This window comes from Peromyscus maniculatus, chromosome 8 (genome assembly GCF_049852395.1).
Source record: "Peromyscus maniculatus bairdii isolate BWxNUB_F1_BW_parent chromosome 8, HU_Pman_BW_mat_3.1, whole genome shotgun sequence".
Lineage (NCBI taxonomy): Eukaryota > Metazoa > Chordata > Mammalia > Rodentia > Cricetidae > Peromyscus > Peromyscus maniculatus.
In genome coordinates, this window is record NC_134859.1 from 69,977,870 (window position 1) to 70,003,618 (window position 25,749).

At 42.3% G+C, this 25,749-nt stretch overlaps 1 protein-coding gene across 8 annotated transcripts in view; it reads left to right on the plus strand.

Moving 5' to 3' along the window:
* Window positions 1-25,749, plus strand: part of Ap2b1 (adaptor related protein complex 2 subunit beta 1) — a 122,157-nt gene that overhangs the window by 77,747 nt on the left and 18,661 nt on the right. For all 8 annotated transcript variants that reach the window (XM_006995310.4, XM_076543030.1, XM_006995311.4 and 5 more), the window contains 2 exons: window positions 23,792-23,876; window positions 24,929-25,015. In XM_006995310.4, coding sequence (XP_006995372.1) covers window positions 23,792-23,876; window positions 24,929-25,015 — 172 coding nt within the window. The remainder of the gene's footprint in view (window positions 1-23,791; window positions 23,877-24,928; window positions 25,016-25,749) is intronic.

A 25,749-nucleotide genomic window follows, 5' to 3' on the forward strand; every position in this document is an offset into this window, starting at 1 on the left:
CTGCTATTCCTTTGTGTGTAGACCAGAGGTCAATCCCTAGTGTCATTTTCCTCAGGAGAACACCTTGTTTTAGGACACAGTCTCTCATGGGCCCAGAGCTCACCAAGCAGGCTAAGCTAGGTGACCAGTGAGCCCTAGGGATCTACCTGTCAGATCAGCCTGATTTCCCACTGCTGGTATTAAAAGGATTTTACACTGTGCATGTTTTTGTTTTAATAGTTTCTGGTCATCAAAACCAGATCCTCATGCTTACAAAGTAAATGCTTTACTGACTGAGCTGTCTCCCCAGCCCCAGTTACTCTTAAAGTAGAAAGTCGCCAGATGGTGGTGGCGCACGCCTTTAATCCCAGCCCTCGGGAGGCAGAGGCAGGCGGATCTCTGTGAGTTCGAGGCCAGGCTGGTCTACAAAGCGAGTTCCAGGAAAGGCGCAAAGCTACACAGAGAAACACTGTCTCGAAAAAAAACCAAACAAATAAAGTAGAAAGTCGGTTATTATGCCACAGATACAGAATGAAATCTCTAGTATAGAGATTTGAACCTCGAATGATTTTATGCCATTCCAGTGTTGACTAGAAACACTTTTGTGAGGTTGACAGTGTAGTTCAGTGGCAGAGTTCTTGCCTACTGTGTGTAAAACTCTAGGTTTGATCCACAGCAGCGTGCTGGTGCACACACAGCCTTTAAATCCAGCTTATAAATAGCATGCAGAGTAAAATTTGCCCCACTGTGGAATTCTTTTGAGTTTATTTATATCAGATAATTATATCCTTAAAAAGACAAGATTATTCCCTCTATTTAAATAAAACAAAAACCTTAACAAATGTCTAAATAATTTTTCTCTAAATTTGTTTAATTGACTCCAGTGTCATTGTTTTTCATTCCACATGTGTTAGTTGCTTAGAAACATCTTCTCAATATACTCACTGGCAAGTAACTGCTTCTTCGAGTCAGAGCCTGCACAGAGACAATGGAGTTATGACATGCCTCAGAGTTCCCATGGCTACGTGGCTTCCTTTTTCACTGTGCTGTAGATGATTATACTGATGGTGTCATTCTTTCGTGATCCTTTTTAGCAGGGTTATGTAAGTATAGCTTAAAGAATCATCTGGGGTTGGACATGGTGTCTGTAATCTCAGCACCAGTAAGGCTTAGGCAAGAAGATTACAGCAAGCATAAGGCTAGCCTGGGCTACATAGTGAGCTTCAGAATAGCTAAATAAATAAACTAGGCCAAAGTGTGAGAATCTGTCTCTAAAAGACAAACACTGATTCTGCAGGAACAACTCAGACCCCAGCCTTCTCTCCCCAGTGTGGGCCCCAGTGCTCCTCCATAGAAGCAACCTCTTCCAGTTGATCCTTTCGCTATTTGCCTCTATGAATAAAATGTTCTCTACTGGAACTTCTGGGTTTTAGTTCTTTTCCTTGCTGTCGTCATCTACAAGTTTATTTCCCACTTGTCATTTTCCTGATCACCTTGAAATTGGCTTTATTCCTAGTACTGTTATTATAAGGCATAGTCACATTGAGCCATATAGTAAGGTGTGATTTTTTCCCTATAAAACTTCTTATAAATCAATAACTTAATATCTTCTTTTATGTTCTTAAGCACAGTTTAGTCCAAAGTGTTATGGAGTTCATATTCTCCACCATAGTCTCGCTAGCTCACCTTTCTGGAAGTCTCTTGTGAAGTCTTAGAGCCTGTCCCCCCAGATGCTGAGCTGTCAGCCTGACACGCTGCTGCATCACCTCCCTCATCTCCCATGTATGCTGTCCTCCGAGTTTCCGTTTCGTTTCCTTGGTTTTCTTCCTGAGACTACCAAAATAAATTTTTGGACATACCATCTTTTCTTTTTTCTTTTTTTTTTTTTTAATTTGCATGAGTGTTTGGCCTGCAGGTATATCTGTGTGCCATGTGTGCAGTGCCTATGAAAGCCAGAAGAGGTTGTTGGATATACTGGAATTTCAGACAGTCGTGAATCACTGTGTGGGTGCTGGGAATTGAACCCAGGTCCTCTGGAAGAGCAGCCAGTGCTCTTAGCCAGAGCCATCTCTCCAACCCTAAGGTTTCACCTATTTCTTTACATATCTCCTTTATTATCTTCACACTTGTTGAACACTTTTTGTATAACTTCTAGGTTAAGAATCATTTTCTCTCTACTCTGAAGCCTTTATAGTTCTTCATCCTGTTCTATGCCCTGTACATCACCAGTGAAAGCTTATAGAATCTTCATCCTTTCCACAGACTGCTCCATTATTCTAAAGCAAATCCCAAACATTGGTATCACTTCATCTGTGTGTATTTTGTCATATATCTTCAAGTAAAAAAGATCCCTTTTTTAAAAAAGAACCACGGTAGAGTAATAGTAAGGCCGCGAAAATGACTCACTAGGTAACGTGCTTGCCACACAAGCAGGAGGACCTGGGCATGGCAACAAGCAGTGTCAGTGACGGGAGGTGGAAGCAGAAGGTGGAACAGGGTCTCGATGGGATGCTGGTGATCCAGTCTAGCCAACCAGTGAGAGAACCTGTCTTAAAAAATACATTGGAACCAGGCATAGTGATGTGATCCTTTAATCCTAGTACTCAGAAGATATGATGTGATCCTTTAATCCTAGCACTCAGGAAACAGAGGCAGTTGGAGTTCAAGGCTAACCTGGTCTTCAAAAGAGAGTTCCAGGGTGGTCAGGACTATATAGTGACACCTGCTCTCAAAAAAAAAAAAAAAAAAAAAATTGGAACATGTCATAGTTACTTCTCACTGCTGTGACAAAAGCAGCTTACAGGGGAAGCATTTACTTTGGCTCACATCTGTAAGATGAATTGCTAACCAGTCGTATTAATAAAAATCCCAGAGCCAGATATTGGGGTTCAAACCCAGAGATCAGAAAAGCAGAAAGAGGGCGCTGGAGAGATGGCTCAGGGGTTAAGAGCACTGATGCTCTTCCAGAGGTCCTGAGTTCAATTCCCAGCAACCACATGGTGGCTCACAACCATCTGTAATGAGATCTGGTGCCCTCTTCTGGCTTGTAGACATACATGCAAGCAGAACTTTGTATACATAATAAATAAATCTTAAAAAAAAAAAGAAAGAAAGAAAGAAAGAAAGAAAGAAAGAAAGAAAGAAAGAAAGAAAGAAAGAAAGAAAGAAAGAAAGAAAGAAAGAAAGAAAGAAAGAAAGAAAAGAAAAGCAGAAAGAAGCCAGCCACGTCCTGAGCACTTGGAGATTCTCAGCCAAAGAGACCTACTTCCTGTCTACCCACACCTATATGCCTTTCTGTTCTGCCATCTCATTTCCTCTCTCCGCCCAGCTACATCACTTCCTCTTCCTACCCAGCTCTGTCACGTCAGACCTTTATGTCTGTACAGACCTCTAGACCTATATGGTTAGTGCTGGGATTAAAAGTATGTACCACCACTCCTGGCTCTGTTCCCAGTGTGGCCTTGAACTCACAGAGATCCAGATGAATCTCTGCCTTCTGAGTGATAAGATTAAAGGCATATGCTTCCATTGCTAACCTCTATGTTTACTATAGTGGCTGGCTTTTTCCTCTGATCCTCAGATAAACTTTATTGGGGTGCACAGATAAAATACCACCACAGATATCGCCCATCATGTCGGGAAGGACATGGCAGCAGGCAGGGAAGAGCAGGAAGCTGGCTGGTCACCTTACATCGGGAAGCAGAGTGAACAGAAAGTGAGGGAGGGCCACACATACAGCCTCAAGGTCCAGCCCTAGTAACCCACTTCTTCCAGCAAGGCTCTACCTCCTAAAAGTTCCACAGCTTCCCCGAACTGTACCAGCAGCTGGGAATATTTAATATTCACACCATAACAGACAGTGATTAAAGAGGACATCCAACATCAATATCTTGGCCTACACACACACACACACACAACTACAGTGATTATTCTCTCAACTTAAAAATATTACCAAGAATTTCTTGGCAGCCAAATATCCACTTATGTTCAAATTTCTAATTTGTCTTAGTATCTTAACTGTTTTGTTTTCCGGCTCTGGGAATCCGACACAGAGCCTTGTGTTTACTCGGTGACCATTCTACCCCTGAGCTACATCCATATCCCCATGGTTTGGTTTTACTGTTGCTATATATTTAAACTGGCAAAAATGGGCATATTGTAAAGGGTAGTTGCTATTTTCTTAAGCCTCTGCCATGTTGTTTGTTGTGTTTGGGAGGTGGCAGTGTTGGTGATCAAGCTGAGGAACTTGTGGCATATTAGTCAGTGCTGTACAACTGAGTACATCCCAAGCCCTCTCAAGTTGTACTAGCCATTATCCTGCAATGGTTATGTAAATTGAAATTAATTAAAATTAGCTAAGCATCTCAATTCCTCTACTACATCTAAAGCAGGTGTGGTCAGTAGTTGCTAGACTGGGTAGTGCAGAGAGCGCTGTTGGACAGTGCTCCTCTGCAGCCCCCCTGCCCTTCGCTCTTTGTCTTAAACTTACCTGACTTGTGGAGCTTCTGGAATCTGTGAGTTGATCATTCTTCTCAAACTTGGGTTTGGTTCTTAATCTTTAGCTTTTCCGCTGTCCTATTATGTTTCTTCTCTCCTAAAACTCTAGTCCTGCCTTTTGAATCATCTCTTAGGTCGTTGAGGCTATTATGGGCGGGGGGGGGGGGGGGGGGGGGGGGGGCCGGGGAGACCTGGTTTCATTTTAAAATTGGATGATTTCTATGGTCTTGTTTGCTTGTTTGTTTTAAACCATGTCCTTTTTCTTTTTTGGTTTTATCGAGACAGGGTTTCTCTGTGTAGTTTTGGTGCCTGTCCTGGATCTCACTCTGTAGCCCAGGCTGGCCTCAAACTCACAGGGATCCGCCTGGCTCTGCCTCCTGAGCGCTGGGATTAAAGGCGTGTGCCACCACTGCCCGGCAGTGTCCTTTTTCTTGAACTGCCTTGAATCTTTTTTTATTTTAAAGTCTCTAAATATCCTGTGTTTACCATAGTAACTCTTCCAGGCTTTAGGAAAAGACTGCAGTCTTAGCATTCAGTCTGTAAGGTCATTTATACCAACCCTCAATGTTTTAGCCTCTCTAAAGGAATTAATCTTCTGGTTTTACACAGAACTAGGGCCTCAGGTACTATTTACCAATATGGAAAAGATAGGGAAATCCAGGTCTGTTGATGGCATCGTAATCTTTTTTTTTTGAGACAGGTTTCTCTGTGTGTAGTCCTGGCTGTCCTGGAACTCACTCCATAGTGATCCACCTGCCCAGCCTCTTTTTCCTTTTATTTATTTATTTATTTATTTATTTATTTATTTATTTATTTATTTATTTATTTTTTTTGGTAGAGCTTTGCTGTGGGTTGAGCTCAGGCCTTGAGCTTGCTAGGCAGACTGCATTCCCATCCCCAGTCTTCTCTTTTAAATGGCGCTAGCCCACCATACAAGATTAGATGGCTACAAGTCATGACCAAGATCCTATGGCATTATTGCCAATCTGTGTGTTTTCTATTAAGAGGTTATTGCTATTATGTTTCGTTCCTTTATGGATTAATGACTGTAACACGTTTTGTTCTCGTTAGTTATAGCAGAATTCATGTATTTCAGGCCAGCTTCTAACTCTGTATAGTTGAAGATGACCTTGAAAATCTGCGTTTACGGGCTTAGGCCACTACTTAACGTTTATGTAGTGCTGGGAATTGAACCCAGGGCTTTGTGAATTCGAGGCAAGCATTCTGCCAACTTAACCAAATCCTCAGTCTTAAAGTGATTTGTATTTCTGTCTTTTCTTAGAAGACTGATAAGACCTTCTTAAAAATTCTCTTTTGAGCCCGCAATATGGTTCATCCAGTAAAGGTACATGAAGCCCCAAGACAACCCTGAATTAGATCCCTGGAATCCACATAATGGAAGGCGAGAACAAGGTCTTACCAGTGTCCTCTGACCTCCATACACACTTGGCACATGTGCATCAAGAAACACACACGAGTGAGGGCAAATAAGCAAATATAATTTTTTTAAAGTTCTTTCTTTCCTTGTATATAGATTCACATTCAAGATTAATCTGTCTTTTTATCTATTGTCTCTTAATCTCAACTAGACTGTTGGATAAGAGAATGCCGTGTTGATTAGGGAAAAGATAGATGTGTGTCTCTTGATTTTCATCTTTGCACTCATTCGTTCTGACAAGGGAAGAGAGTGTGAAGACAGCAGCTACAAAGGACACCTTCTAATCCTGTTTAGTCTTGGCTTTAAGACCTTTATCAGCCAGAAGGAGTTAGTTTTGTGACTATGTGGCCCTAAGGAAATTCTGTCCCTTGTCACTCCTACATTGAGTCTCAGTTTGTGAGACAGTCAGTTGCAGATGGTGCCTGGCCTGGTATTTCTTGTCTCCCATATGTCCATTCACACTCAGAAAGTCCACAGCTGTAGCCATTGGACCAGAAAAACTGGTGAGTGCTTCCAAACGGAAGACCTTTGCAGCAGCTTCCCTTGGATGAAGCCGGCTGCCTGGCATTTGCAGACTTTTCTTGACTGACACACAGTGCAAACAAGTTTAGGGTTAAAACTTCTTTGGCTTTTCTGGATCCACAGTTGTCTCCATGCCTTCATGGGTGCTGCTTGTACTGAATGGATCCGATGCCATATACACTCAAACAGTCCTAAAATAGCCCAGAAGCATCGTGTAAGGAAATGGGGTCTTAATTATGAAAAATTAAAAATATTTTTCAAACCAAAAATAATTTCTATGATTGGCTATTTCAATGCATTTTTCTTGTCACATCAAGACTATATACATGTTCAGTTTCATCAAAGAAATTTGGTATCTTGAATTTTAGATAGTCTTTTTTTGCTAGATTGTGCTTGATGGCACATCTTTTTTTTTGTCAGGATAACTGAGATTCAGGTTGAAGGTGGAACTCAGTGCTAGAATGCTTGCCTAATGAACACAAGACTCTGGGCTTGATTCCTAGCACCCACACTCATTTCCTTCAGAAGATAAACAAGATTCTCCTGAGGAGTCCCTTTCATTTTTCTGCAGCCAATACACCACTACTAGATGCTCGAATTCCGTAAGAACATGTCTGTAGTTAGGGTTTCTACTGTTGCTGTAAAGCACCGTGATAAAAAGCAACTTGGTCAGGAAAGGATTTATTTCAGCCTACAGTTCCATAGCACAGTCCACCACTGGAACCTGAAGGCAGGAGCTGATGGAGATGCCACGGAGGAGTGCTGCTTACTGGCTTGCTTAGCCTGCTTTCTTATAGCAATCCCAGACTACCATTGTAGAGATGGCACTGTCCAGAGTCAGCTAGGACCTCCTGTATCAATTATCAATCAAGAAAATTTACCATAGGCTTGCCCATAGGCCAGTGTGGTGGGAGCGTTTTCTCAACTGAATTTCTATTTCCAAAATGACTCTAGCTATGTCAAGTTGACGTAAAATGAGCCAGCACAGAGAAGAAAGGGTTTATTTCGGCTTACAGTTCCACATCACAGTCTGTTACTGAAAGATTTCAAGGCAGAACCTCGAGGTAGGAACTAAAGCACGAGCCGTGGAGGAAGGCTGCTTACTGGCTGGCTGCCTTCCTCATGCATGCTCTGCCTGTTTTCTTCCCTCCTCCTCCTCCTCCTCCTCCTCCTCCTCTTCTTCCTCTCCCCCCTCCCCCCTTTTTCTCTTGAGGCAGGATCTTACTGTGTAGTCCTGGCTGTCCTAGAACTCCCTAGTAGACCAAGCAGTCTTGAATTTATAGAGATCCTCCTGCACTCTTCCTCCAAGTGCTGGGATTAAAGGTGTATACCACCATGTCTGGCCTACTAGCCTGATTCTTACATATATACCCTAGGACCACCTGCCCAGGGGTGGCACCGTCCACAATGAGCTAGGCCCTCACATTTCAACCTCTAATTAAGAAAATGCCCCACTGGCCTGCCTACAGGTTCTCTCTTCTCAGACATGTCTGTCAAACTGACAAGAGCCAACAGCACATCTGTTAACAGCAGCTGTCCCAGCTGAATGACCACATGTAAGCAATAGGCAATATCATTATATTCTTGTGAGCCCAGGCACTCTGAAATTAGAAATCTGCCGCCAGTGTCAGAAGACAGTTGTTACTGAACAAAGAGCTCAGTTCTCAGTATACACAAGCTCATATCATAGAAAAGGTCCCTGTGCGGGCCAGTCATTCAAGGGAACAGAGGTCCATGTTAAGACCTTGAGCAAAGGATAATGAATTTAAATACACACACACACCACATGTAAAGTAGTAATAAAAAGTGATCTGTACTACACAGGAAACCTTGTCTCCGAAAACCAAAAAAAAAAAGTTATCTATAGCTGGGCAGTGGTGGTGCATGCCTTTAATCCTAGCACTTAGGAGGCAGAGGCAAGTGGATCTCTGAGTTCAAGGTCAGCCTGGTCTACAGAGTGAGTTCCAGGACAGCCAAAACTATACAGATAAATATCTCAAAAGACAATTGTCTCAAAAAACAAAACAACAACAAAAAGTGATCTGTAGACTTTTTTTTACTTTATGTGCATTGATGTTTTGCCTCCTTGTATGTCTGTGTGAGGGTGTCAGATCACTTGGAACTGGAGTTACAGACAGTTGTGAACTGCCATGTGGGTGCTGGGAATTGAACCCAGGTCCTCTGGAAAAGTAACCAGTGCTCTTAACCCCTGAGCCATCTCTCCAGTCCCAGACCTTGGTTTATTAAAATCATAGTCATCTTCTACCATAATTATAAGTCATAAGTGAGTGTTAGAAAATGAAATCTGCTTGAGACTTGTAGTTTGTTACCTGGTTGAAAACAGCTTTAACTATATGATCTTTATGCTTTTAAAGAATGTTGAATCTTTAGTACAACACAGGTAACCTTTCTAGTCCCTCTGTTCTCATTATCCTGAAAAATCTTTACACAAAGCTTTAATGCACATTATAGGTCAAGTTAAAGAGAATCCTGAGATTTCTCTGAGCTGGACTGAAGCCTATTTTAGAGTCACATTCACATTTACTTATACTTTTTTACTTATAATGCTCTCATGTTTCTCTCTACTGTTATGTATTATAAGATATGAAATTTTTTTACTTTAAAAATGTATGGGTTATTCAGTAAAATTTTTTTACTTTAGAAATCTTTACATATTGAAATAAAACTTGAGGGCTTAGGGTATAGCCTGGTGGTATAACTCTTCCTATCATGGTCCAGATCTGGGATAAAATTCCCACCACATAAACACAAAGAAAAACAAAGCATGCGCATAGTAGAAATAGAAAGGAGATGCTTAGCAAAGCCCCGTGGACATGTGTGAAGACTGTACAGTCTTGGGGCTCAGTCTGTGTCCCAGTGGCAGAGCTCTTGTCTAATATGCACAAGGCCCTAGGTTCCATTCACAGTGAGAATAGAAAATCCTACAGTTGACTCTTTTTCTGTTTCAAAGCCTGTTTCTGGTAGAATTTATACTGCACTGGCAGTGGTTGGGGTTTGAGTATTTGCAGGAATACTATCAGTGTTTTATTATCATAAATTATCCGCTCTGTCTTTGTAAAATTTCATAAAAAGTTATTTGAAATGAAATATGTCTTCCTTTAGCATCTCTGTAGATACCAACTGTGATTTTTCAGAATAAGTTTCTTTCTGAACCAAGTACACAGATTAAAAATCAGGCTTGGGAGCATGTAATGAAAATGCCTATGTCTGGATTCATTTTCCCTTTTATTTATGTTTTATAATTGTTTTGAGATAAATTTTCCCTGTGTTGCCCAGTTTAGCCTTGAACTCACCATCCTGCCTGATGTAGCTGGAATTATAGGTGTACACCACACCTGGCTTGGCTTTCCCCTTTGTTCCATTTCAGGAAAGCCTGGTTTAAGGGAAAGCACTGATACAATTGTCAGTCTGAACCCAGTTAGAAGTGGAGTTACTGGTGAATATAATCAGAATCTATATAGTTTAGAAACTAAGAAAAATATTGACCAGTCGTTTTTGAAAGGTATATGAATGAACAGTGGTCCTTGGCTTAGTAGCAGCCTTTGTTTCCAGGAACCATTGAAAGAATTGGAGGGTAAATACTCAGAATCCATTGTTTCACTTGACAGTATCTGCCCCTTCTGTATATGACCTGCTTCCCTAGTGGACTACCTAGAGATAGTGTCTGTGCTCAGTGACCTGTCCTTCTCTAGCGTCTCAGCAGCCACATGTCTTCCTTTTGTCCACATAAGGTTAAATAACACACCAGGCAGTCCATAGGCACAGCTGTTACTCTAGTTGATTTACAGCTAACCTGAAGTTTTTCTGCTTTTTCTAGGACTTCTACAGCATACTAGTCTAGGATACATCCTAGACTATATCAGTGTTACTTTTTATCTTAGAACATGGTACAGTTTATAGTAAATGTGTTTTAAAGGGTCTTTTTACATTATGTATTTAGTGTATACATGTGTGATGTGGCGGTCTCTGACCTTCACAGCCAGTAAAATACAAATCTGCAGGAGGCAAAAAGGCAGTTTGGTTCAACATGACTCAGTAGCCAGTGTTGGTTCAAACTTAAGGAGTCTGACCCTGAGTCATTTATTTTAAACATATTTAAGCACAGCACAATTTGGTGAAAACTTTGCTGGTAATAATTAACTCAATCCCATGTGCAAAATAAAGCATACATAAATCTTGAGGAACAAAGTAAGCTAAATAAAGATCAGATGGGAATGTGACACTTTCCGTAAAGATAGGTTCTATAGATTGACCAAGAAAAACGAGCTCATGGGGCATTATCCAATATGGCCACACAACTAGCACACCAGGCTATTAACCATGTCTGCTCCCAGCCTTCTGGAGAGATAACAGGTTATGCATCCTTTCCTTTGAAAGAACAGCCCTGTGTGTTTAACATTCTGTCTTCCCCTAGTGCTCATCTGTGAGCTCTATGTCTCCTATAGTGTGAGTGTGCACATGGGAGGAGCGGTCATAAAACAGTTTGCACAAGTTGATTATCTCCTTTTACCATGTGGGTCCTGGAGATTTAACTCAGGTGAAGTCCTGCTTGGTGGCAGGTGCCCTTACTCACTGAGCCATCTGCTAGCCCCTCTTTCAAAGTTTAACAGCAGTAGGAGGTATAGCCTAAGGGAAGAACTCTTGCTTAGCATGTATAAAGCCCCTGGATTCAATTCCTTGAAGCTCAGAAAAAGGGGAAGGTTTAATTGTAAATTCTCGCACTCTATCCCTGAGTATTAACGTTATGATATTTAAGATGTGATGGAGTTTCTCCCAGTCCTGGCAAGGTAAAAATAGCTGTCATTGAAAGAGAAAAGTGTGATGCTTGTGGATGTGTTTGTTTATTTGTTGTATAGAATATGCAGAACTGCTTAAGGTAAGAGTTTAGCATTTGGAGGGTTGGAGAGATGGCTCAGTCAGTAGTTAAGAGTACTTGCTCTTGCAGAGGACACAGATTCAGTCCCCAGCACCCACATGGAGGCTCACAACAGTCTATAGAACCCCCAGTTCCAGGGGACCTGATACCCTCTTCTGGCTTCCTCGGACACCAGGCACCAGAATGGTACACATACATACATACATACTTGAATGCATGCATGCATGCATGCATGCAAAACACTCACACACATAGAATTAAAATAAATAATATCTTTAAGTTTAGCATGTGGAGAACTGACCTATCCCTAGACTGAAAAGCCTGTGAAATTATTGATGTCTGTTTTTGGCACCTGATACTATATAAGGGAATTCTACTGCAGGCTAACTAGAGGAAGGAAAAAGTGAAGGTTTGCAATAATGCTGTTTGGATAGCCACTGGGCTAGTCAGTGTAGTATCCCATGTTAGTTGTATTTGGGCAGAAAGAAGTCACATATACACTGTAAGTTCCTGGTTTATTTTCCTGCTGTAAAATGTTGTGTTTTTTTTTTAAAGTGAGGACTGTGGGGCTGGGTATACAGCTCAGTGGTGGAACATAAGACCCTGGGTTTAATCCTCAACACCATGAAAGTGGGGGATGCCACCTGGAACAAGAGCAGAACCATGTATCCTGTTTGACATTATTTTCACTTGACCCCGAAGGTCCTTGTAAGGCATGTAACTCAGGAACGAGCCTGCTGGGGTGAAAGTGGCTTGGCTGTTGTTAAACCCAAACTCTTTTCCTTTAAGCTCTCATTCCCAGACAGAAAGAACGTGCATGTATAATTATCTGAGCTGAGAAGCTGAGGTCCTGACAGCAGGCTTCAGGACCTTATGTGTCCTAACCGTGTTCTCTTACCTTGTTGACTCCATCTGTTTCTCACCCCTTTCTCTGCTGAAGGGCTGGCAGTAGGTCCACTGCTGCCTTGAAGCCTTTAAATTGGCCATTTTCCTGTCTGGAGTGTGCCCTCCCAATTCTGTCGGCATGACTTATTTACTCCATGCAGGCCTCTGTGCAGCAAACTTTCTTGTCAGACTGTCTTTGGACCGCCAGCCTGCAGATAATGACTCGGAGACTTACTAATTATGAAAGCTGGGCCTTAGCTTAGGTCTTTTCCCAACTAGCTCTTGTAACTTAATTACCCATATTATTTAATCTATGCTCTGCCACATGTCTCAGTTACCTATTCTTAGTGCAGCATACCCGACCTGCTCCAGGTCTGCTGGCGAAATCCTGAGCCTCTCTTCTTCCCAGCTTTCTCTCTCTCTCCCAGGAAACCCCACCTATTCTCTCCTGCCTAGCTATTGGCCATTCGGCTCTTTATTAAACCAGTCACAGTGACACATCTTCACACAGTGTACACAGATATTCTGCTAAAACAGTATCTTTTAAGTAAGGTCTCACTCCACCCCTCCCCCAGCCCTTCCTATGCTACCTACCACATTTTAAACACGTTTTCCCACTCTTCCTTCCTTCTCCACTCTGACTAGAGCAAACTGTTAAAAAGCAGCAGTTACTGCCCACCCTCCCCCCATTCCCAAGACCTCAGTGTGTAGAACACTGCCAAACAACACAGTAAGTGGACAGTAAATATTTGTTATTGGATAAGCTTTTTTTTTCCATTTAGAAACATCAGATTCCTCTCGTTCTTAAACAATACCCAGCAAGACCAGCTCTTCCTCTAAGCAGGGTATCCCTCACTATAACATCTGCCTGCTGTTGCTTAGGGTCTGAGCTTTTTCTTAGGAGGGGGTGATCCCCAGCCTAAATTTAATTTCAGATTAACAATTCACAGACTCGTTTCTGTGGGAAGGAGCAGGGAGGGAGCTGCTCCCTCAAGGCATATCTGTGTGTCCCGAGACTAGAGATGAGGAGACAAACAGGTCATCTTCTTCTGACGTGGGGAGAATTCTTTGTCACTAACCTGTACTTCTTAAGAATAAAACAAACTGCCATCCCTAAATTAACCCACCTGTGTCCTAAGAGTCCAAGACTCCTTTTATTGGTATTTCTAGGGTAAATTTGGAAGCTTAAGCTCAGGGTCAATGAAAAAGTTCAAGGATGCTCTCAAAGTGCCTTGGGGAAAGCAAAATCATTTAGACCACTGACGGGAAATATAGCTGAGCAAGATGTTTGCACTGAGACCAGAAGGCAGCTTGCTTGCCTTTCCATAACCCCGATAAATGCAAAGATGTATGTGAGAGAGACACATAGACGGAGAGGTGGGGGAACTTGAATAGAAAAGGTAAACTGGGCCTGGTCTCCAGAGCGAGATCCAGGACAGGCACCAAAACTACACAGAGAAACCCTGTCTCGGAAAAAAAAAAAAAAAAAAAAAAAAAGATAAACTGGGCATGGTCACTCATGTCTATAATTCCAGCACTCAGAGGCTGAAGCAAGAGGACCATTAAGAAGCTAGCCTGGACTACTTATTCAGACCCCAGCTCTGAAATCAAATAAAATAAAAAGGACATTGGTGGTTCATTTTATCTGGTCATTCATTTATTTACTTTAAGGATTTGATTTGCTTTTAAAGATTTCCAAGTCGAGCATAGTGGCAAACACATTCAGGAGGCAGAGGAGGTGGATCACCATGAGTTTGTAGCCAGTCTGATCTACATAGTGAGTTCCAGGTCAGTTAGGGTTGCAAAAGGAAACAGTTTCTAAAGATAACAATCAAATAGTCTAGCATTTGTTTTTGTTTTTGTTTTTTTTAAATTCTGTTCCAGGTTTTCTTTGCATGCAATCCAAAAGTTTACATTGGTAGAAATAGATGTGATTATAAATTAAGAGACAAGAGGTACAGAAATTAGAATTTCTAAGCTGAACTTGACTTTGGGAACGAGTTGTCACCTGGCTGTTAGCACACTAAGGATTGTGTCGGGACCTTGCGCGTATGAGTTTAGCCTGCTCTCTGAAGTTCAGAGAGCTTCCGTAACGACTGTAGGAAGGCTGCTTGGATCTGGCTTAAATTGCAGTAAGGGTCGCAGAACTGGGTGGAAAGATGGCTCAGTGATCCGTACTGCTTGCTCTGCTCCTTCAGGGAGCCAGAGTTGGGTTCCTACCACCCACACTAGCAGCCTCATAACCACCTGTAACTCCAGCTCCAGGGGATCTAGCACCCTTTTCCGGGCCCTACAGGCACCTGTATGCATGTGCACATATACACATTAGTAAAAATTAAAAATAAATCTTTATGCATTGCAAAACTTTAGTTCTGATGCTGCAGTGCTTTGGGCTTCTCCTATAGACAGCCTTGAATTTATTCTTGTATGCCTCTGCCCAAATCAGAATTCTGTCATTGAAACCAATGTCTATCTATCTACTTTACAACCTTAATCTACTCTTTGGTGTTTTGGAATTTAATCTATATACATTCTAGTCCATGGTCTAAATGACTTGAGAGGTTTTTTGAGAATAGATTAAGTAGCTATTATGACAGAATGAAGATTACATGAGTCATCATGGTTCTATTTTACCTCCTCTTAAAACAAGGCCTACAAAAGAGATTGGCTCATAGGAATTTGTTGTATTTTTAAATATCAATAGTAATTTGTCCTACTTGAGGATTTTGAGTTTTAGGAGTCGTGGGGTGGGGGTGTTGAAAGCTTTCATTTCTGTCAAATCTACAAGTGCTGAAGTGCATGTTGTTGCCCATGGGACTTTCACCTAGGAACCTGGAAACGCTGTGTCTATGAGGAGAGGAAGCTGACATACTTTCCCTGCATAGGGTTCCCATTCACTATCCTCTTGGCAGGGAATAATACCCAGCGTCTCCCAAAAATCAACAGTATAGCCTTTAACTAGGATACTCAGCAAATTGGTACATCTAAGCGCCACTGAACTCACATGAATCCTGACCTAGTGGATGGTCAAAGAAAGAATATGGAAAGAGGGTTGTTTACAGCTCATCATTGAATTAAAGATTAATTAGCACATGATAGGAAATAAATACACTGACCTTTTCTATGAGAATTTCATGAGCATTTCTGCTATATTTTGATGGCATCCAGATATTGTCAGACATTGTAGATAGCTCTGCTTTTTCAGGGTTTTCTGAGGATCCCCCCATAATTCATTGAGCAACGGGCCTTGAAATGGAAGACAACATTGCAACTTAAGGTAGAAGACATTTTTGGCATTGACTAGGAATGAAGAAAGCTCAGGTCACTTGAACTCGTGCAGCTAGCAGAAAAGGCCATTTCTGCTAGAGTCTCAGATGACATACATCACACTCAGAATCTGTGCCGCTAAAAACCTGTCACTTGGAGCCATTCCCCTAGGATCTGTTGACTAGGTTGTGTGGTACTTTAAAAACACATCTGAATCATCAGTCCTCAGAGAACTGGAGATGGTTGGCGTCACTACTTGGTCCTAACTTGGACCAGTCTACAAATAATCTTTCCAAAAGCTAAATGGAGAAAAAGGAATAAAAAGAAAAAATACTCTTCAGAGACTTGGAAAGGTCACATGTGACGTCATGAAGAGTAAATGAGATCATCTCAAAGGTGAGCCCTGTCCAGCTCGACTGGCTTTTGTTGTGGTGGCGCCTCCTTTGGTCACCTGTGATGAGAGGTGTCATAAGAGGCCTCATTTGCCAGAGTTCAGACTGGGTTCATTTCAGACCTTTTTATAGTACTTTTAAATACATGAGCACACAGTTAGAATATTAATTTAGGCTGCTCGTCTCCAGCTGTGCCATCATAAAGAGACTGCAGCTACTGCAGCCAGCCTCCTGTACTATGGAAAGAACGTAATTGCTGGGTACAGGCTGAAGCTGACAGGCTACTCTTTCCCCAGCAGCCCCTGAAAGTACCTTTAAAAAACATTATTATGGTTATTAAGCATTTTTAGCTTACTTTTGTGTTTCAGAGTGCCTTATAATAATCATTTCTATTTGTTTTTCCTGTTGATATCCCCAAGAAGGAAGCAGGTTCATACTGTTATGACCACATGTTGCATATGGCGTATATACCAGAGGAAGGCAAGCCTCTCCTTGTACCATCTGTGGCCTGCTTTGGGCAGTCTTGAAACCATAACTGAAGCAGGCATTCTGTTTCTTTGCTCACTGAACTCATTTTTTTTTTAACCATTTTTTATTGGGAATGTGAATATTGTGAGTTTCATGCTCTTTTTAACTGCAGTTTACAGTAAGAAATGTATTTTATATCATGTGCATTTACACAGGTGAAATGGAGATTAAATATTACTATTTATGAACTGCACAGTGATATTCTGTTTTGCTTCTTGTGTGTTTTTTTTTTAAGGCATGGCCTTGCTCTGTAGCCCAAGCTGACCTCCTGCCTGTGATCCTCCTGCTCTCACCTCTTGGGGAGTGGGATTACAGACATGCTCCATATGTCTGCCTACTTTATATATTTTAATATGAAATATAAATAAACATTTTCACATTTTTACATATATGTACATATATATGTATATATGTATTGTTTTTCGAGACAGGGTTTCCCTGTGTAACAGTCCTGGAACTCTTAGACTAGGCTAGCCTTGAACTCACAGAGATCCGCCTATCTCCACTTCCCAAGTGCTTGGATTAAAGGCGTATGCCACCACGCCCAGCCTTATAATTATTCTTATATAGCACCTGCCCCACATTCATGTGGGTACTGAGAATCCTGTAGTAAACAAAAGACAATAATTCCTTCCTATAATTCATGTTTTACTACAAGGGGTACAATCAAGCCAACAAATGAATGTTAAAATGAAAAGCATATGGGACAGGAAAGAGAACAATGAAAAAAATAAGCTAAAACAAGGATCTAGGTGTGGCTCCTGGGATTGGAAGGGGATGATATGTTACTATGATAATACATGATCCAGAAAGACCCACCTGCCTGAGAAGATCAACTGTGATTCACACAGATCCCTGAGGAAGTAGTAAGCCGTGCAGATGTCAGGAGGAAGTGTATTCCACAGAAGAAACAGCAAGTGCAAGAGCACAAAGTTGGAAGATGTGGACTGTGTGCAAAGAACAGGCCCTGTGTCTGGAACTGCAGGGGGAGCCATCAGAGGGTGAATGGGGACCAGACTATAGGCAGTTGTATTCTGAATGAGATGGAAAGCCATTGAAAGTTTGAGCAGAGAAGTACTTGCCAACCAACCTACGTTTTAAAGCCCTTCTGGCTGCTGCATTGAGAATAAACTGGGAAGGCTGAATGAGTGGAGACAAGTGCAGAAATAGGAGGATGCTAAAAGGTTCCCTGCATTCCATTTATTGAGTTTGAAACAATGGCTGGGGCTGGAGACAGCTCAGTGGTGAAGAGTGCAGTCTGCTCTTCCAGAAGACCCACGTTTGGTTCCCAGCATCCATGTCAGGTGGCTCACAAGCTCCTGTGACTCTAGTTCTAGGGAATCGATGCCTCTGGCCACCATGAGAACCCACACAAATGCGCACAAAACCACACACAGACACACAGACACACATACATACATAATAGTTTAAATTATCCTTAAAAGCAATGGTAGCAGGAAGGCAGACTTAATAGTGATCCTAGCACTTGAGAGGCAGAGGTGAGAAGACATAGCAAGCTCCAGGCTAGCCTGGGCTACATAATTAGACCCACTATCTTATAAAAAACGTTTTTGTTTTAAGTGGTAATGGTTTATGCCTGTCTCTCTATGAGTCAGAGGTAGGGATCAGAGTTTGGACCCAGCCTGAGCCACACAACAAAATCCTGTCTTTAAAACAATGAAGGCCCAGGTGTAGCTCAGTCTTAAAGCACTTGCCTAGCATGTGGAAGGCCCTATTTAATGTCTAGCATCCTAAAGAAAAAGAAGAGGCTAGGTTCTGGGAGAAGGCTTAGCAGTTAAGAGTACTTGTTGCTCTTAAAGAACCTGGGGTTCAGTTCCCAGCACTCATGTTGTCATCCACAGCCATTTGAAACTCCAGTTCCAGGCACTCTGACTCACTCTTCTGACTTCTGCAGACACCAGACATTCACATGATGCACAGACATGTGTAGCTGTAAGTTTTACCATGTCCCGCCTGGTCCTGCAGCCGCTCAGATCCAAATAAACAAACAGAGGCTTATATTAATTACGAACTGTATGGCCATGGCCTATGGCTCAAGCTTCTTGCTAGCTAGCTCTAACAACTAAACTCAGCCTATTTCTGTTAATCTATATGTCGCCATGTGTTCCGTGACTTTACCAGTGTGCCATTACATGCTGCTCCCTGGATGGTGGGATGGTGTCTCCCCTGCCTCTCCTTTCTCCTTTCACTGTCTCCCTTGGATTTTCCCTCCTGGCTTCATCATGCCCTGCCATAGGCCACTGCGTCTTTATCTGTCAACCAGTCAGAGCAACACATATTCATAGCATACAGAAAGACATCCCACAGCAGACATGTATGCAGGCGAAACACCCATATACATGGGATTATCTCAAAGAGGGGAAAAGTTCTGTTTACTCAAAGAATGGAGCATCCAGCTTGCTTGCTTGTTTGGTTGGTTGGTTGGTTGGCTGGCTGGCTGGCTGGTTGGTTGGTTGGTTGGTTTTTAGTTTTTTTAGACAGGGACTCACTATATCCTGGGCTGGCCTGGAACTCACTCTGTAGACCAGGCTGATCTCAGATCCACAGAGATCTTTCTGCCTCTGCCTCCCAGATGCTGGGATTAAAGGCATGTACCACCACTGCCCGGCGTATCTAGCATTCTTTGGGGTACAGTCTACCACCTTAAAGTGCTAGATAATGCGTAGGCTCTAATCTCAAACTGAAACCACCACCATCATCTCCCCTCTAACCCTGGGCCTCATCGAGAGTCTGTGTTCCTGAGATCTTGAGGGAGGGAAACAAGTGGAACAAACCAGCGCGTCGGTCTATTTGTGTAACGTCCTTCCCTCAATTTCATCCAACAGATACTGGTTGAAGCAGGCAGTGGACTGGTAAAAGAGAGATAGATGCCCCTGCACTCTCAGCGCTCTCTGTCGGCAGTGGCCCTGTGTCAATAAGCATATATTCTGCACTGTAATAGTGGGTACACTGGGCATTGTGAGGGGCTTAGAGCCTTCTAAAAATGTAAGGCTGAACAGAGTCTTACAGTTGGATAAGTTAGACAAAGCTTAAGGACAAGAATGTATCAGATGGAAGGAATAGCATGTAAAAATGTGGAGCTGTAGTTTCCATATTGGGGAACAAGAAGTGATTTGGATTTTCTGAAGTGAAGGAGGTAGCCTGAAAAGGTAGACAAGAGGCAGGTCCATGGGAGCATTGCTTCCTGAAATGAATGCAGTTCTCCCCAAGGGTAAAAGTGGGAAAACTGCAAAATACAGAGTTTTGAAAGTTAATATGAAAAAGATTAAAACATTTCCCCAGCAAGTAACCTGGGCTGTTACTCCTAAAGGATGGTCTCTTCCCAAGCCACAGTAGGATCTTGGTTAGCCGAAGCAGTTTGCCAGTAAGCTTTTTACAACTCTCTGGTAGTAATACTAAAAATCTCGGAGAATCCAATGTGGTTATCCTTAATTATAAAAAATCTCCATAAAAAATTGAAACAGGAGGTGGAGATAGTGAAAGCATTGTTTTTTATTGTCGTGCATTCCCCATTGGGCTGAAGAGTTAGACAGCATTCCGTGTTCTTAACAAGTGTGAACGCCTTTATGACAGCCCGTGAGTGATGTGCACAGGAAATTAATCTGGATACTGTTGGCCCTGGCGTCACACAGCAAGCAGGTATCAGAATTGGAAATCAGTTGTTCCGACCCCCAAGACTGCCAGCACTGTCCGCTGCCTTTGCCTAGAGTGTCTGCTTCACAGAATTATTCTAGAGCAGACATTTTGAGAACCCTGTAATTGTGTCACAGAGTGGTGGAGGGTTCCTGGCTTTCAGCTGTTTATGAGGTCTAGACAGTAATCAATTGGTTTAGCCTGCTGACCTCAAGGGACTTCTCATGGCCTTCCATTGCTGTTGAGCTGTGACTGGAATAGCAATCTCAAGACAAATGTTCATGGACTCACTCAGCCATCTTAGAAAGCACTGCTGTAAATTAAGTCTTTCTAGATGCTGTTTCCAGAGGTAGAGGTTGTAATTCTTTCACATAGAGTAGATCCCTAGTGCCTATTGTGAAAAACCTGCCAAGATGGTTCTGTTAAAAGCCTTTGCTTAAGAACCACTATCCCCTGGGGAGATAAGCATTATATTTTCTCTATTTTTAGTTTTACCACAAGTGCTTGGAGTATAGTGAACACCCATAAATCTTTAAACTGGCACATTGGGAGATCTGAATGCTTTATATTTAAGGATGATAGTAATAATAGTTATTAGTATTCATGAAACCCTCATGTGACCATTTCCCCAGTTTCCACTTGAAAATGCCCTTTACAGAGCCAGGCACTGCCCCGAGATCTTCTTGAGGCCCTAATTTGAAGAAAGAGTTTCCTTTTCTCTGATTCTTTTGCTGAGAATCAGGTGAATTTGAGCATAGCTCTCTTCCAGAAGCCCGGAGCCAGCTTAAGCCTCTGAAAGTGGTGCTTCAGTGCACGGGAGAGTACTTTACGGCCTCTTTGCTGACACCAGTTACCCCGCTCTAACCTACCAGGCTCGGTCTCTGTGAGAATCAGGCTGTGTGGTATAGGTCAGGAACTTCTGTGTGGAAATTAGGTTAGAAGTACAGCTTACCAAGAAAGTAATTGAAGGAATTCTGAGAGATCAGAGAAACTGTATCAAAGAGGCATACCACGTAATGATGGAGGAGGAAGCGAGGGCTAGCTAGTTAAGTTCAGAAGATGAGTTGGTAAGAAAGGCAAGGACTGCACATTTCAGAAAGAAAACTAGCCACAGTTTTGGCGAAGAGGTGGGTGTATAGTTTAGGTAGAAAAGAGGGGAGGGTGGATGGGTCAGTGCCTCAATCAACACACTTCAGAGAAGCTTCTTCTTGCAGTAGATGGGAGTTAACACAGACCCACAACTAGACAATGTGCTGAGAGTGAGAGACTTGGGAGCACCCAGTCCTAAACGGGATATCTCCATCAAATCCTTCCCCTCCTCCTCTCGAGGATGAGGGATCCATGGGGAAGAGGAGGCAGAAAGATTGTGAGATCCAAGTGATGGATGAATCCGAGCAGTGTTCTCCCGACAGCAGGACCGATGCCCGTACGGACTCACAGACCGTGGTCCACGCGCAGGACCTGCACAGGTTCAGCCAAATGGGGTCCCAGCACTCGGAAAGTGGACACGGAGTTCCATTCCTAACCAAGAGGTTGTCTACAAAGGGAAAATCAGTTTTCCTCAGTGGAGTGTCATTAGATAGATTAGCCAGTCTAGAGCAGGCCCATACCCAGGAGTACTCAGCAGACGTGTAACTCTGGTATTTTTGTTTCATTTTTGCTTTGTTTTGTTTTTTGACTAATTGGTCCTTTGCCTGTTTGTTTTGTTTTGATTTTTGTTTTTGTGTTTCTTGGATTTTTATTGTTTTATTTTTGTTTCTTCCTTGGTTTGTGTGGTTTTTTGTTTTGTTTTCTTTTGCTCTTGTTTTTGTTTTTTTGAGAGAGAAAGAACAAAGTTGGGTGGGTAGGGAGGTTAGGAGGAGTTGGGGAAAGGGGAAAATAAAATACATTATATGAAAATTTTTTTTCATTAAAATATGGAAAAGAGGAGAGGGAGAATAATGGTGCTAGATAAGCACTTTTTAGCTTTACTTTCTTATTTGTGTATTTGATTTGGTTTTTTGAGACAGGGTCTGTAGCACAGGCTGGCTTGAACATTTAGCAGTCCTTCTGTATCAGCCTCCTGGGTGTAGGGAGTTTAGGTGTGAGCTACCACAACCAATTTCTGCAACTTTTTAAGAGCAAAATGAGAAAGAAATAAGCTTTGTTAGTGATCATAGAACTTTCTCAGAGGAACATTTTCTGCAGTGCTGCTGGGGAGGAAGTCTTTGCCGGCAGCAAGCTGTGGGAGGCAGTGTCTTAGAGCGACTCCTCTCTCTTCCCACCTCACATGCTCCAGAACCTGCTGCAGCCAGGAGTCAGCCTGTCCCCACAAATACACTAGTGGTAGGCCCCAAATAAAGTGCCTGCAGCGGCTTATTTAGAGCAGCATGTGCACACCAGAGTAAACCGTAGTCCACAAGTTGTAAGAAGAAACTCACTTCCCTGCTTGAAGGCTTTTCCTCATAACTATCAAGTTTACCAGTGCTTCAGCCCAATAAGCTTTTTGATGGTAGGACCTGAGAAATAGGTTTTATCAAACCCATCTCTTGGAAAGTTCTGAGGCACTGTGGCCTCTAGCTTTTGTGGAGGAAAAAAACATAATCAAGACTGAATTGAAAAATCAGACAGGTTTGAGTTTGAATCCTGGTACAGTCTTTATGACCTGACCCTGGTTGTCCCTTTTCCTTTTAGTTTCCTTATCTATAAAACAAGAAGGGAATGGTACCAACCTTGTTTAGAATAGTTATAAAGAAGACTAGAAATACCACCGGAAAGAGGGCTGGAGGATGGTTTAGTAGGAAGACTGAATTCCATCCTCAGAACCTCTATAGAAACTCAAGGTGGGGCTGGAGAGATGGCTCAGTGGTTAAGAGCACTGGCTGCTCTTCCAGAGGTCCTGAGTTCAATTCCCAGCAACCACATGGTGGCTCACAACCATCCATAATGAGATCTGGTGCCCTCTTCTGGCCTGCAGTCATACACGCTGTATACATAATAAATAAATAAATCTTTTAAAAAAAAAAAAGAAAGAAAGAAACTCAAGGTGTTGTGGTAAGTGCATGGCAGAGGCGGAGACAGGAGGATCCCTAGGCCAACCTGGCCTAATTGGTGAGCTCTAGGCCAGTGGAAGATCCTGTGTCAAAGCAGGTAGATAGTGGTTTTGATTATGACACCCAGAGATTGCCCTCTGACCTCTGCACATTCATCATAGTGTCCATGTGCGCGCACACACTCAGAATTTTAGAGTGGTTTTTTAAAGTTGAAAAGACACAACTGCAGAGATTATTCTTTGTCTAGAGCAGTGGTTCTCAACCCTTCTAATGCTGCAACCCTTTAATACAGTTCCTCATGCTATGGTGACCCCCAGCCATGAAATGATTTCATTACTACTTCAAAACTGTAATTTGCTAGTTATGAGTCATAATTAAATATCTGATGTGTAGGATATCTGATAGACAGTCCCTGTGAAAGGGCCATTTGATCCCCAAAGGGGTTGTGACCCACTAGTTAAGAACCACTGGTCTAGAGGGTATACCATAGACAGTCCTGAAGAAAGATTGCCTACCGGTGATCACAGTTATGTGTCAGTGAGGGAAGAAGGCTGTGCTTTGCAGAATGGGCTGGTGTGTGTTGATCCGGAGGCCTGCACTGACTGAAATAGGAAGTAGATTTCTAGACACACACCTGTTCTCTTCCTCCTACCCGGCTCCTTATTGATGTCCACATTTTTCCCTTTTGCTTTCCTGCCAGGTGGCTGTTAAAAACAATATTGATGTCTTCTACTTCAGTTGCCTCATCCCACTCAATGTGCTTTTTGTAGAAGATGGCAAAATGGGTAAGTGTGTCCTCCTGTCCCGCTAAATATACCTTTGGCCGTCGTCTGAATGGCAAGCATAACATAGCCCTAGAAGTACAGACCATTTTGAAATTTTAAAATGGGATTAGGATATTCTAAAGCCCTAATAAATAATTGATCATTGGTCATTTGTCAGTCACTATTCTTACTCTGCCATCCCAAATCCCAGAACCACTTACATGGCTGATCCAGCCACTCCACACTCATCTGAGAGGGTTGGGGACAGCTGTGAACTCGGTCTTTGCCAATTATTATCTGTGTGATTGTGACAAGATGCTCGGCCTCTCTATTTTGGTTTCTACCTTTGTAAAAAGTCATTTTTTAATGAATTAGTATGTAAATTAGCACTGAGTCAACACTGAGTTCATACTAAGAAAAGAATTCTGTAATTGGTAATAAACCATTAGTCTCCTGTCCTACCCCAAGGTAACTATTAGCTTTTCCCTTTCCTTACTTAAGAAACCATCATCCAGCTCAGTATGGTGGTGCACCCCTTTATTCCTAGCACTCAGAAGCAGAGACAGGTGGATCTCTGAGTTTGAGACCAGTCTGGTCTACAGACTAATTTCCAGGACAGCCAGGGCTACACAGAGAAACCCTGTCTGGAAAAAGGAAAGGTCAAAATATGTGCCCAAAGTCACACAAGTAGGAATACAAAGAACCAAAACTAAACTTTTTTTTTTTTGGTTTTTCAAGACAGGGTTTCTCTGTGTAGCTTTGCGCCTTTCCTGGAACTCGCTTTGGAGACCAGGCTGGCCTCGTACTCACAGAGATCCGCCTGGCTCTGCCTCCCGAGTGCTGGGATTAAAGGCATGTGCCACCACCACCTGGCTCAAAACTAAACTCTTAAATGCAAACTTTTTTTCCAGTGTATATTAGTTCAGTCAATAAGGGCCCAGAATACAGTACCTTTACATATAAAAACACTTGGCTCCAATCCAACCTGTTCCTAGCATGCCAAAGGAAAATTGGTGGAAGCATCAAGAAACAGAATACTGACATAACCCACCCTTCTCCCCTTCCCCATACAGAGCGCCAGGTCTTCCTTGCGACATGGAAGGATATTCCCAATGAAAATGAACTTCAGTTTCAGATTAAGGAATGCCATTTAAATGCTGGTAAGTAATAACTCTTGGTTTATTTTCCTCTTAGTAAGTCGAGTTAGGTGTTTAAAATTTTTCTTTCCTGTCTCCACCTCTTTCTACATTTAACATGATTCTGGTGGGTTATATGTTAAATACATTACTTTGCAAATCTCTCTTAAATACTTGGCATGTTACCCAGACATGGTGGCACACACCTATAATCCAAGACCTCAGGAGGCTGAGGCAAGAGGATTACAAATTCCAGGCCAGTCTGGGCTACATAATGAGCCCATCTTTTTTTAAAAACACACACACACAACCACACACATACACACGAGCAATATGTTCAGGCATGGTAGTGCATGTCTTTAATTCCAGCACTTGAGTCAGAGGCAGGCTGAACTCTTGGGAGTTCAAAGCCAGCCTGGATGTGTACATAACATAGTGAGTCCCAGACCAGCCAGCACTATACAGTGAGACCTTCTCTTCCAAAAAGGACCGAACCAGGATATTACGATGTGAGGCATTAAATTACAAGCTATAAGAGCTACTATATTTAAAAGAAAGACACTAGCCCTAACTTACAGAAGTCTCTAGGTTTGCTCTCTCTAAGCACTGCAAAATGTAGAAAAATGTGAAAGAAACAAACCATGAACCATATAACTGGCCCATGTACTCCACTAGTCCTTCAGTAGCATAAATAAATGTCAATCATGTTACTTAAATATCCTCAGCATCAAGTAATTAGAGTGGTACTTGAGGATAGC